We start from the raw sequence: 14550 nt of genomic DNA on the forward strand, positions 1-14550 counted from the left end.
TCCCTCCTTGCTCTTGTCTGCGATGCAGGGCTGGCCGTGCCCATATGGTGCACCTGGTCAAGCTCAGTGGTCCCACACCATTAAGAGCAGCTGGAAGAAATGGAGGGGATGTCTGGGGGATATTGGGGATCAGATGCTCCCTGCTGGGCTGGAAACCCAGCTCTATCAACAAGGAGGGGTGATAGATGAGAAACCAACTCTGCTGAGACAGCCTGACAGAGCAACAGAGGAAACGGCCTCAAGTTGCGCCAGGGGAGGTTGAGGTTGGATGTGGGGAACAATTTCTTCCCCAAAGGGCTGTGGGGCATTGGAACAGGCTGCCCAGGGCAGTGCTGGAGTCACCATCCCTGGAGGGTTGGACAGACGGACATGAGGTTCTCAGGACATGGGGCAGTGCCAGGGGTGGGGGAATGGTTGGACTCGATGATCTTGAGGGTCTTTTCCAACCTAAACAATTCTATGGGAGCCATCAATGCCACTGGGAAAGGGACACAGACCCACCCAAGCCATGAGTCTGCTTCTGTTCTACATGGGGGTGACATACACAAAGCTTTGAGAACAATTTTGGGAAGATTTAGCTCAAAGCTGCTGCCAGCGCAGGAGGAGGGAGGCATCGCAAGGCGTAGCAGCAATGGGAATAATTGCACACCCGCAATCAGTGGCACGTGGAGCTGCTGATGCTGAGATGTCACCGTGCAACCCGGCATGGGGGGAGTGTGGAAATAACAGGGGCGGCTGGAGCTGCGCCCTCCGGCAGGGCACAGGAGGAGGGGACGAGGACGAGGAGGAGGACGAGGACGAGGAGGAGGACGAGGAAGAGGAGGAGGACGAGGAGGAGGAGGAGGAAGAGAAGGAGGAGGGTGGCGCTTCACACCAGCCAGGGAGACTTTTGTTCACGCCACAAACATCTGTGAGTTATTTTTGGCACCTAAAGAAAAAAAATCACAGGAAACTGATTAGAGGCAAATTGAATGTTTTCTTGCCAATTGTGGGTGAAAAAAATAATATCTAGAAAACAAATGTATATAAAATTTATATAAAAATACCGAGTGAAATTCAAGTCAGGTCCTAAACACCAAGTGAGTTCAAGGTTGCATCTTTTCCTCCCGAAAATCCTGAGGATGAGGATGCAGAGGGGGAGCAAAGCCTGAGGGTTGGGGCCACACTCGGGACCCTCGTTGAAGCCGTTTCCCTCCCTGTGACGGCTGTTTCAGCATCTGGGGTTTTGCCGGCATAAAGGAAATTTCCTGGGAAAGTTCCAGCTGGTTGAACCTGAAATGTGCTGTGAAAACGCCGCAGGTTTGATGTATTTTCCCTGTTTCTCGGCAGGCGGCTGTTCGGCCAAGGTCAGCACCCAAAAAGCTGGTGGGGGACGGTCCAGGGCCAGATGGGGGTGCCAGCAGCTGCTGGGTTTTGAAGGAGACTCCTGTGTGCTGGTTTGATCAATTTGTGGTGAAGCACAGGGCTGTTAAGAGCATCCCTGTTCTGGATCATTGCAACTGGCTTCCAGCAAGCCTGGAAATCACCCTGTATTTAGGGTGAGGAGATTTTGGAGCAGGAGCATCACTGATAGCTAGAGGGGGCTTTGTCGGACCCTCACTTTTATGGCATGTCCAGGTCTGGGAATGGTTTTTTGGGGCACAGGCTTTAGCTACGACAAAACCGAGCTGCACTCCAACCATCAGCCCAAGGACAAACGCCGGAGCAAGAGCAGGTGAAGTGACTTTCCCCAATTCCCAGAGAAAAATGACCCAAAACCTCTGGATGCCGTGGGGGCAGAGATGACCCTGTGGCACCTCTGGAGGTTTGATTATAAAACCCACGGGCAGGACCCGATGGGGAACAACCACCCCCATTGCGCTGCGACCGCAGACGCAGCACAAGCGAAATCCTGCAGCCGATGTACAACCGCTGCGAGGGGACGGTTACAGCAGAAACAACCATTTACCATCCGTTATCTCCACGCGAACGGCGCTAATGTGCTGATAGGGGTGGATGCATCTCGCTTCGGTTATTAAAATGTTGTCTCTCGGTGCTGAGCGCAGAAGCGGTGGATGTCAGCCAAAGGGAAGCGCCGCGGAATTAGCTCTGACATGAAAAATGTTCTAAGCGCTGCTTCTTTTTATATTTATTTCCTAAGGAGTAATGGAAATGATTTCTGGTGGGAGCAGGGATGGTGTGGCTGGTGATAGTGCCAGTCACGCTGTCGGGGGCACGTTGTGGCTACAGACCTGATAAAACAGTCGGCGAGCTGTCGGTGGGATGGATGGAGAAACGCGGACACCACGGTTATCTCCACGCTCTCCGCTTTCATTCCCCATCATAACGATGCTTTGTGATCGGTTGTCACAATCCAGACCTCCCTACTAAAGCTCTGCTTCCGAAATAAATTCAGGGGTTGGCGTGAAGGCTTGGGGGAGATTAAAGCCCAACCAACCCATCTCCAGCTGATGGAGACATCTGAGTCCTGGGGCACCAGCCCATAAACTCATCAGGAGGTCCCACCAGTTATATCTTATTAAAGATCCCCCCACCTTATGCTTCTGCAATATCTCAGAATTTTCATTTTGTGACTCCATTGCCTGCTTGGCTGCTACTCAGTTAATTTGGAAACGGAAGCCCACAAGGAGAAACACAAAAACTTCTGCAAATGCTCTTTTTCCAAAATGGTACATTGTGCTGGCTGTGAAGCTGTGGCTGGACTGTAGACGTATCCTTCCTCCCCCCTTCCCATTAATGGGGAGCAAAAAGTAAGTGTTCGTGCTTCCATCACACCAACAGCTGATCTTACTACCAACCAGCAATGTGTAACCAACCCAAGACTCGCCCCAAATGCCACCTTTTACTTGGGTAAGGCGAAAAAACACCCAATCCCACCCCAAATCCAGGCTTTCTGTAGGGTGGTTGAATTAAACTGGTTGCTTGGTAAAAAAAGGCTTAAAATTGCTTCCCCTCTTTCTGTAAACGATGGATATTTAAGTCTTGTGAAAGAAAAGCTACATGACAAATACCTCTCTGACTCCTTACCCAAGTAATGATGGGTGATGGCCAAGAGCGTTGTCCTGATGGCAGGCAGAGCTTTGCAAACCTCCACACTCTCTTCCATTCATTCCCTGCAAACCTCTTTCCTTTGCTACAACACAAGAAGAAAAGAATCAGAGCAGGGATGAAATATGGTCCCGTCCATCTACGTTTTCTCTCGCTGACCAAAATAAGCTTAAACTGGCTTTAAACCCACGACCCCCTGCCCACTCCATTTCAAGTCTGGACACAGCACGCTGTGATTTCGGGCTGGTGTGTTCTCGGCAGCAATTCGGCATCCAAGTTTAATGCAGCGGGATGGAGCAGCGCGACGGTCCCGGGAGACAGCGGTGACTGAAACCTTCATGGCTCATAAACACCAGGTTCAACTCCGCTTCATCTCAGCAGGGCTTCATTTCAAAGCTGAGGAGCGACATAAAAATAAACGCAGAACAACGGATTGCGTCTTGTTTTTCCCGGATGCCGGGCGGGCACACGTGGGCTTCCCCGACTTAATTCTCCCGGCTTTTGTGCTCCTCTGAAACATCAGCTGGCACCAATATTTGATAAGGTTGCAAACTCATTAGCAAAAATCTTTGGTCATGCAGCCTCCAGGGTTGTCAAGTTTTTCTGTTCTGATTCAAAGGAATGAGCGATTTAGTCGGAAAATCAGCAGTGAGAGTAGGAATGGAAACAGGCTGAGATTTCTTATTTTTGTTGGGCCTATTTCAACACTGAATGCAGAAGCCCTGAACTTTGGGACAGTAAAACAGTCACCGAACCAAATAAACACCAGTTCTATCACGGTAGGAAGGGCTCATAACCCCAGTGTTGAGGAGGTTGGTGCAAATAAATTCCTGCTTCAGCCCTGACCATCCCGGGTGGCCTGCAAGGAGGACGATCCCTTTTCCTCTAGTGATGACTTTGACACGTCTTTAGGGTGCTGGAAAGCACAAGCACCTTCAGAGGCAACCTTGGAGAAGATAATAGAATCATTGAATGGTTTGGGTTGAAGGGACCTTCGAAGTTCACAGAATCCCAGGATGGACTGGGTTGGAAAAGCCCTCAGAGCTCATCCAGTCCAACCCTCGGTCCAACTCCAGTCCATTGACCAGATCATGGCACTAAGTGCCATGGCCAATCTCAGTTTACAAACCTCCAGGGCCGGTGAGTCCAGCACCTCCCTGGGCAGCCATTCCAATGCTGACCACTCTCTCTGCACAGAATTGCTTTCTCATCTCCAGCCTCAATTGCCCCTGGTAGAGTTGAAGCCCATGGCCCCTTGTCCTATTGCTGACTGCCTGGGAGAAGAGCCCAATCCCCCCTGGCTAGAACTGCCCTTCAGGTCGTTCTAGAGAGTGCTGAGCTCACCTCTAAGCCTCCTCTTCTCCAGACTGAACAAGCCCAGCTCTCTCAGCCTCTCACCAAAGTTAGAAGTTCAAAGCTCCCCCAGTGTCCCCCCTGCCATGAGCAGGGACATCTTCACCAGCTCAGGTTGCTCAGAGCCCCGTCCAGCCTGGCCTGGGATGTCTCCAGGGATGGTTCAGCCACCACCTCTCTGCCCAACCTGGGCCAGGCTCTCACCACCCTCAGGGACAACAATTTCTTCCTCATATCTAACCTCAATCTCCCCTCTTTTCAGTTTCAAGCCATCACCCCTTGTCCTGTCACTCTTTGCCCTTTCAAAAAGTTCTTCTGCACCTCCAAGACCAGTGACCAGAGCTTCCTTAAGGCACCTTAGGGCACCACCACCATGGTAGAACCTCATCCTCGCCATGACTCTTAAACACCTCATTTCTTCCCTGTATTTGAAAAAAAGGGGGAAAAGAAGAGAAGAAAAAGCATTGAAAAAAGATATTTAACCAGATCATCTACTTTTTATTTCAGAGGAAAGATTTGCATTATTTACTCTTATTTATATACATGTACTTCACATTTTTTATTTAAAATGCACAGACCTCCCAATAATTTCCTCGTTCCTGCTTTAAATTAGCTGTTATTTTACAATACAAAAAATTATACCAAAACCTGCAGTCCTAAATGTGTGTATGTATAACACCCACAGTCCCCAGCAATGAAATAGTTTACAATACTTGCTCATATTTACATACGAATGCAAGAAATGCTAAATTATACATATTAACAAACTAAGCTCAGGTCTGAACACAGAGAAGAATCGTAAATAATTACAGAACAAAGGAAACAAACCGATCCAGAATAAAATCAATTCAGGGATCCTGGTGTAAAGATTTATTGTGCACAAATTCTAGGGTAATAGAAAACTCTATTTTTATTTTCTTTTTGCCTTTTTTTTTAAAAATAAAAATATGGACTGACATATGTTACACTCCTCCATGTTATTTTTCTCCTTCTTTCTTCTGGTGAGGTTTGTGGAGTCAAAGATAAATGGAGAGGAAATGTATAAAGAACTATAGTACCTGGAAGACGCACACAAATAGTCCGTGAGTAGTGTTAGAACAAAGTAATAAACCAAGCAAAACGTGTGATGCAGGAAAGAAATCAGCGTATACACGTCATTGTAGTATTCCTAACATGGGAAACTCCTCTGATTTAAGCAGCTATCGATAGAAAAGGTGTGAATTTGACTAAAATTGCCAAGACCGCATCCGAAAATGAGAAACCGGTCCCTCCCTTCGCTCCCGCATCCCCAATGCTCCGCGAGCATCTTCTCTTTCATTTGAAACACTAACGACTTTCCCTCCCCAACCTGCACTTGCACCTTCGTTCTGATTCCAAAAGGTCCAACCCTCTCCTTGCCCTTCCCATCGACTGTTCCCAAATGAAGATATAAAGAAAAAGGAGAAAAGAGGTGGTGTCTGCAGCTTATCAATGAGTCACAAAGCTGCTCCTGGCACGTCAGGTCTGTTCTTTGCTTTCTCGCAAGCTCAGGGCTGGAAAACCCCTCGTTTTTGTGGTTTTTGCAGGCTCAGAGATGCAGGTGATGCTCTGTCCCTAACGCGGGGTCTTGCCGAAAAGGCAAAGCAGCAGCTGTGAACATCTGGAGCTGTGGCGGATGGAGAATCAGCGCTGGACGTCCAGCGGGTTGTGGGGAAAGCCCCAAGTTTTATCTCAGCCTTTTATTTATCTCATCGTTTCAGCCAATTTAGGGCCGAGCTGCCATTGGAAAACCGTATTGTAAACCCAGCGACTACGCAGTTTGGTAAATGTTGACCACAGGGAAAACGACGTTTCTGAGCATTATTTAGAACACAAACTACCCCTATGGAGCGCGTACCTCCCAACAGGGGCCATCACGCTTTCATGGTACCATACCATCACATTTTGGTACATTATAGACTATGAATTCACGCTAATCGTGGGTATTACCGCACCGCGTATAGTTCTATTTTGGCAATTTCAACACAGAGCATTTAAGCCCAGGAAAAGCGGCAATAACTCAAAAGTTGCGTCTCATAAATCTTCTCGTATCCAACATCTTGACCCATAGCGTGTCGGGGTCTCCTGTCACGCTACAAACACTCCAAAGAAATTCTGGGCTAAAAAACATGGAAAATGGTGAACGACAATGAGTTATTTGGAGATCCAACAGAACCGTTGCTTTCTAGAATAACAGGGCCACAACATTTCTGATTCATTATTAATTTGGTTTTAAAGGCTGCTCTCAAAGAATAAAAATGTTCTGGGGGTTGAGACCTCGAATGCTGAATTTCAGCCAGTTATAAGCGCTTGAAAATAGTGATTTTGAATGGAAATCACTGGCACAGTCTTAATGGCAGAGGCTTAAACTGCTGACTTAATCCTCCCAGTAATTACTACTCTAAGTACTTTTACTACCTGTCTTCAAGCGTCGTTTTTTCCCCCTTTCAAATGGAAGAGCCGTATTTTCCTCCTCTTACACATTTAAGTGAAATGCATTTGAATACATAAAAGTCAAGTTATGCCTCCCTGCTTTATGCTGCAAGACACCACGAATATAATTTGATGTTTCTTTAAAGCTCTGGGAAGTCACCTAATACTCATCAGATGAAGAAGTTATTAAGACAAAACTCATACGTCATTTAAAATGCATCAAAAATACATTCAATATTTTTTTTTCCTGGTTTATATACACTTTAAATCTTTCCATGTTCTGCACGCTACTGTATAGTTTATGCACAAGTGCAAAATCCGTGTGTTATTTGTCATTTATTTACAGGTTCTCCCACGAAATGAGGTTCCTCTTCCCCCCATCACCTCCAAAAGAAATAAACCCGCAAATCCTTCACTTTTCATATTGGCCTGGTGATAAACAACCGCAATTCTTCCTCCCCCCATCGCCTCTATTTTACCTTCAAGCTGGGATGAAACTGTTCACAGCAGAGATATGTATGAGAATCCTCTTTTTTCCTCATCAGTATGGAGATAAGATGCAGAACAGAGCTATGTCCTAAAGGAGCCATTTCATTTTCTTTATATAAATAAGTCTCATTCCTTTATTTATATATATATTTTTTTGTTTTGCTAAACCTCAAAGTTTGATCATTTTAATTCATTTTACTTTTGTGGCTGCACTTCTCCAAGCTTTGGAAACCAGACAAACCAACTTTTTGAAGGGGTAAAAACCCCATTTACGTCTTTCAGTTAAAATCTATCACCCCTCCAGGCCTATTGTCCTGAAAGCTGTTTCTGCCTAGGAAAACCTAAGCAACAACTTTAAGCACCTGCTTAAGCGCTGTCCTAAATATGGAGACTTAAGTCTAAGAGCCTTCTTAATTTGGGTTGACAGTTCTCCCAAATAATCGCCTCGGAGAAGCAAGAAGACATCTCTGAACACGGGGATGTGCATCACGACCAAAACCAGGGACATTAATAACAGGGGAGGCATTTTAGTCCAGTATTATTTCTCTAGTTCAGGCTTACCCTATACACGTAGGAAGTTGAGGAGATGAATCTGTCTGAGGTAACCTGTGCATTAGTCAAACTGCCTAAACCCCTTCACTCTGTAACACAAAGCTCCCCCCTTTCGCTCCCATAATTTCTTTCGCCCTCCTAATTTCTTTCCCCCAGAGTGCATTTAGACTTCTAGTTTGGAAACAGATGAATTATACATATGTACACACACATATATGTAATCGTTAAATGATACATTGAATTATAACCCCAGTCCACCGCGGTGTTTAAACCTGCAGGCTGTTGCCCATCACCACTGTCTGGCCATGCACAGCAATCCGCATCTTTATCGTGATGCTGCTCCAAAGAGCCTCTTCAAACTGCTTAAAATAACAAAAAAATAATTAAAAAAGAAGAACAAGTGGTTGATACGTGATCGATCACCCAAATGTGCACACAAAAAGATGCAGTTACTCGGGTTCATTTTGCAAAAGGGTGCGTTAATACCTTGTCAGAAGATTCAAGGGCAAATTCCTTCGCTCCCATTCCGGAATCAAGGGAGACGTTGGGTACCGGCACACACGGGGTTGGGTTCAACCCAACCTTGAACCTCAAAACCACAATCCCAACTAGTCAGAGTAATTCAGAGGGTTTGGTACAGCCCCCAATAGCCAAATTTTCCCTTTGCTGTTTGCAAGTCCCTCCCTTTCACCAACAAACCACCTTCTTCAACATCTGAGCTCAACCCAAATGGGAATGACCAGGAACTGATCCTGTAACACTCAAACCTGGGGCCAGATGAAGCTGCTCTGCTTGCTTTTTATTTAAAGCTCTCTTCTACTTCATCCTCAAATGATCTGGTACCCAGAGTGTTGCTTTTTACACCCTGCAAGGAGATGGAGCAAATCTTACTCATCCAGGAGGTACAAGGGAGGCAAAGAGGCCGAACGGGCAAAGAAAATCAGAAGAAATATGATGTATAGGACCTGGAACACAAACCGCTGCTATTAAAAGCGCTGGTGAAACCAGTTGTTTCCTATGAGACACTGAAACTCCGCTTTCCCTCCAGATATTTCCATTTGGTCGAGCAGTTTTTGGTGAGGAAAATGCCATTTTCTCCTGACCGCATGTGATCTCTTACAAACAACACAGATTGCTGTGGGTGACTATATGTATGTGTGTATACATATACTTCAAAGGAACATAATTATGTTAAAAAGAAGGTGTGTAGCAGGTTCCTCACTCCCTAGATCTGTTCCAGTCTAGGCACTTGTGTGTGGTGTACGCCAAGCAGGTTAAGACGATGTAAACACCGAGTCCTTCAAAAGCAAAATTCAACTTCTCCGGGTATTTCACATGGTCTGAGCAACACGCGACATCAACCTTTAAACCATCCCAGCTTCCGCGTTCCTGATGTTCCGGACCGTGGCATCTATAAAAACGCTGTATCTTGAAGAGAGTTCCACTTAAATAACGAGGGAATAAACATATAATATTAAATGAAAACAAAGGATGAAGATGCTTTGAAGATTAATAGTAGTGTTTATGTGTTGAGAGCTGACACCTGTAAACACTGCATCTTTCTCTTTTTTTGTACAGTTTGATAAATACATGAACTACAAAGCACTTTCCATGTATAAACCTGAGTGTCATTCATATTGGACTACGGTTCTATTTACAACTGACCATGAGTGGTGGCGATCGGATGTTACGGGACCTGCGAGGAAATCATTTTACTTTAAACCTGAAGAAAACAAAGGAGCAATCTGAAGCCACGTGTCAGTAAAACTTAAGTGGAGCAGTTGTCAAATCAAGCCGACTATCACGCAGATGAGAGAAAAACTTGGGTTCAAGGAGTTGTGTTTCTTTTGCCGAGCGCTTCTAGTCTCTTCTGACACAACTTGGGAATCTTCCTCCTCCTCCTAGGTATTACTTTTCTGTTCTGTTTAAAACCCGCTACAGTTTCTGATGTCCATGCATCAAATACAGGTTCCTGGCTGTGCAGGGGGCTGCTGTTTCCGATTTCGTATGGCGCCCGATTTCTCTTTGTAGGCAATTGGCATCTGTTGTGAAATGTCCACCAGCGCGCTGGCCACCGCGAGACCTGGGGCGACAAACCAACAGAAGTCACAGAATGAAACAACCACAGCCGCAAATCCTCCCACCGCAGCTGAGAAAAACCCTCCCAGCCACAACATCAATATCAGTTGTTGAGTTCTTCTTAAAAGAAAAAGCAAACTAGAAAGGAATTTTGGCTTAAGAGATTAAACTTTAGCAGCTATTCTGAAATCAGCTTTTAAATATTGCATGTTTTGTTGAAAGCAACTGCAGTTGAAAAAGCTGGAAATAAGAAGTGTGGGTATTAATGGATGTAAAACCCATAATATTGGAAGGGGGTCTTTCCCTGCACCAGAAGATGGGCTGGAATAAATCCTCATAGCACACGTGCAAGGGGGTTTCACTGAGCATCCCCAACATCCACCATCTCCTGGTGGATCCAAAAACCACCGCTGGCCATCTGGGATTTATCTCAACCCAGCTCACACTCTTTGATTCACCCTTTGCTTCATCGTGTTCACCGGGCACTGGAGAAAACCCCATTAAATCACAAACCGCTCAGGAGATGTTGTCTCAGTGCCCTACAAGGAGGTTCGAGTGAGAAGGGGCTGAGAAGAAGGAAACCTCAAGGTGGATGGAGAAAACGTCTTTGTTGAGAGCTGCTAAGAGGAGGGCAGGGATGCTCTGAAAGGACACAAGTGTGATGGGAGCGGCTGAGGGACCTGGGGGTTCAGCTGGAGAACAGGAGCTGAGGGGAGACCTTCTGATCTCTGAACTGCCTGAAAGGAGCTTGGAGCCAGGGGGGTCGGGCTCTGCTCCCCAGGAACAAGCGCCAGGAGCAGAGGAAACGGCCTCAAGTTGCGCCAGGGGAGGTTGAGGTTGGATGTGGGGAACAATTTCTTCCCCAAAGGGCTGTGGGGCATTGGAACAGGCTGCCCAGGGCAGTGCTGGAGTCACCATCCCTGGAGGGTTAGACAGACGGACATGAGGTTCTCAGGACATGGGGCAGTGCCAGGGGTGGGTTAATGGTTGGACTCGAGGATCTTGAATGTCTCTTCCAACCAAAATGATTCTATGACTTCACGTCGCTATATAAACAGAGCTGGAAATGAAGGGAATAGCCTGGGAGACGAGCTACTTTCCTAAGTCCTGCAAACCTGTCTGTACCAGATCCCCCTTTTTCCTCAGCCACAAATTAAATTGTAATCCAAATATTGGACATTCATCCATCAACTGATCCAAGAAATTGATTCAAACCTCAGGTCAGAAGCCAGCACGGCCCGAGTTAGCGAGCCTAAAATAACCCGAGCGCATCCTCGGCTGCCGTGTGGATAAAGGATACGGGATCAAATCCAAAAGCATGAGGTGACTGTGAGGTTGGGGAAGGAGCAGAGAGTTAATACCAAGTTAATATTCCTCACCTGACTGTCCTGGCGGCGGGATACCCCCCAGTCCTCGAGGCAACCTCACAAATACAGACAGAACGGCTGCTTTGTTCCCAAAACAGGGCTCCAGCGCTATTGGCTTTGGTACAGTCTGCAGCGAGTGAAGGGAGAGGAGAAAACAACTGTCAGACAGCGCATCCCACCCTCGCTCTCCCCCAGCAGCGTCTCTGCTTTCAGACCGCACCAGCTTCAGGGCACGAACCACGTTTCTGTGCTGGGCAAACTTCCAGCACGCAGCCAGCAAAGCAAAACTCAGCGTTAGTAACAATTAAAACTCTACTCACATTTACTTAATAAAAATCTAGCGATTAAATAGTCAAGGACTGCACAAGGCTTGTTCTCCTCCCTAAATGCAATAACAAAGGAGCAGTTTATGCTAAGAAACAGGATTGAGGGTTCTGTTTTTCCCTTTGAACCCATCACAAACACCTGACCACTGCGACGTGGCGGTTCAACTTCCATTCCCAAAGTTTAACTCTGCATTAACACTGTAAAGAATCTCACCCCCAAATTGCTCCCTTTTTCACCGTTTTTTGCTTTAAGCTGTGTCCCATCTCAATTTTGTCCTTCATTTCTGTTCTTTCCCATGACATTCATTTCCAATGGTCTCCTTGACCATTGTTCATTTCCAATGGTCTCCTGGACCGCTCTGGACGATGTTCTCTGGTTGCTCTGGGGGCTGAAAGTGCTTACAAGTCTATTGGACTCTATTGGCCTTTTTTAAAGTGAAAAGCAGAGGATTCAGTAGAGCAGAGGACCACTTATCCTGGCTCTTAGGACCTGTCCTATCTTTAGATGGACTGCTGTTTACATGCTTTATTGAAGCCTGGTTACTCTGAATACAGATACTTAATGCTTACACTGCAAATGTGGACATGAAATCAAATTTTCAGATAAAATGTGAATTATTAACTATGAAAATACAACGGGTTCCCACCCAAGGAACAGGGGACTGGATCCCTTGCTGACCCTCAGGGTCTTCAAACTTCATCTTCCTGTTATATCCAAGATGTTGTTTGAATGATCAACAGCTCATTTCAATATGTCATTAGAAAGACAAAACGCAACGGCACAGCCCAGAAACTCAAATATGTTCTTACCTAAGCTGGGCTCTGATCGCACACACAATTGCACGCGATCAGCGTTATTGTGGGATGGCACAATAGTAAAATGAGGATTCAAGCCTACACCTATGAGTAGAGGCACAACAGAGCGGCTTCTTTTGTTCCGCATAAACACAAACAGCTAAGAACCACTGTTCTGTCTGGTACACTCTGTGCTGTCTGATTTCTTGTTTAGTATGGACAAATACTACCCTGGTACTAATGAAATAATTATTGCTTTTTCCATTAGGCATAAAAAATCGTACAACTGTACTTAAACGTTCAACAGGAACTCAATGCAATGCAAGACACCAAGAAAATGAACAGGAGTCAAACAATGCTATTAAATTACTGCTGCTCAATAAAAGAGGGAGGAAAAAAAAGAGATGACAGAAAGCAAAATGAAACTTAAAATTGTTTTCATATCTCATATTTACTGTAATGATTGCAACGACAATTTGTTAGTCTGTGCAAGGTAGATAAATACGCATTCTACAGGCTCTAACGACGGCGGCTGCCGGTTGCCTGCTTTACGACTGCAGATTTCTTCATCTTCTCCTTTCCACAAAGGGATCAAACTCAGAATAATGCTTTTTCCCACAATCAACCAAGCACACCCTGGTGCTATATCCCACAGGAACAAATTACCAGAGGTAATGGAGAGAGCACGAAGAAGGCAACTGCAGCAATACAGCCCACGGACTTCTGGGGTACGAGTGGGAGCCTGCACCGAACACGACGTTTATTTTTCTTCTGGAGAAAGCCAAGGACCTTACTTATCCCACTGATAATAAAACAGTCCTGCTGAATCCTACACGTCGGTGCTCGGGTGTTACAGCGAGAACTCTGCTCATCCTCAGCACTGAGACCACGCAGAGAAGTGGTGGTGGGAGGAAGAGAAGGATGAAGAAGCAACTGAACAAGCTAAAAGATTATATTTTCTAATCCCTTTTCAATGTATTTGCTTTTAAATCCTACTGGATTAATGGCTACGAAGATGATCCGAGGCTGGAACAGCTCTGCTGTGGGACAGGCTGAGAGAGCTGGGGTGTTCAGCTGGAGAAGAGAAGCTCCGGGGAGACCTTAGTGCAGCCTTTCTGAACTTAAAAGGGGCCGATAAGAAAGATGGGGACAGACTTTTCAGCAGGACCTGCTGTGAAAGGACAAGGGGTGATGGTTTTAAATTAAAGGAGGGAGATTCAGGCTGGACATGAGGAAGAAATTGTTGGCCCTGAGGGTGGTGAGAGCCTGGCCCAGGTTGGGCAGAGAGGTGGTGGATGAACCATCCCTGGAGACATCCCAGGCCAGGCTGGACGGGGCTCTGAGCAACCTGAGCTGGTGAAGATGTCCCTGCTCATGGCAGGGGTGGCACTGGGGGAGCTGGGAAGGTCCTTCCAACCCAAACCATTCTACAGTTTTAATCAATACGCTTCTGAAACTCCATTCCTTGCCCACCATAAACTGTTCAGTGCAGCTCTACTCCAATACACTTCATAACGTCACAGGGACACTCAGCAGCAGGCCCATCATCCTCCAGCCAATACACAGAAACAGAAGGCTGAAAGATACTTCTCACGGTCACCGAATCCAGCTCCTCACTAATGCAGGTGACTGTACATAGAAATGCAATGTTCTGCTTTAAAAGTTACACTTTCAGCCTGTGCTGTCACCCCTGTGAGACCTTTCCAGAGGCTCCTGTTCCCGGATCTCACTGCTCTGGTACCAGAAATTTTCTTCTAACCTCAAATCTAAAATTATTAATCCACCTGATGTTCTTCTGTGCCTTAACCCTCTCCCCGTGCTTTACCTTGCTGTACATCTCGGCCTTTGTTTTGCTCATCTCAATGAGCAACACTCTGAATTTCTTTTCGAAACACAAACGCTCATCCAACAATGCCTCTCTGAACCTCGTCTGCTGCTCTGGACCACCTGAGGCATTTCGGGCTTTGACACGGCCTTGGTGACGGTACCAAAACCACCGTGATTCTCCTGCACATCATAAACCGGTAAGGAATAGAAGTAGTTGGTTATAGAGCTCTCAATCACAGAGTTGAAGGGACTTGGAGTGTAAT

The 14550-nt window shown here is 46.2% G+C and overlaps 1 protein-coding gene across 1 annotated transcript in view; it reads right to left on the bottom strand.

The window, feature by feature from the left end:
* Positions 1 to 4878: 4878 nt before the first annotated feature.
* Positions 4879 to 14550, bottom strand: part of ATRN (attractin) — a 170323-nt gene continuing 160651 nt past the window's right edge. Inside the window, exons 28-29 of the mRNA XM_065836240.2 lie at positions 11352 to 11466; positions 4879 to 9976 (exon numbers count right to left, since the gene is read on the bottom strand). Coding sequence (XP_065692312.2) covers positions 9852 to 9976; positions 11352 to 11466 — 240 coding nt within the window. The 3' untranslated portion in view covers positions 4879 to 9851. The remainder of the gene's footprint in view (positions 9977 to 11351; positions 11467 to 14550) is intronic.

This window comes from Patagioenas fasciata, chromosome 4 (assembly GCF_037038585.1).
Source record: "Patagioenas fasciata isolate bPatFas1 chromosome 4, bPatFas1.hap1, whole genome shotgun sequence".
Taxonomy (NCBI): domain Eukaryota; kingdom Metazoa; phylum Chordata; class Aves; order Columbiformes; family Columbidae; genus Patagioenas; species Patagioenas fasciata.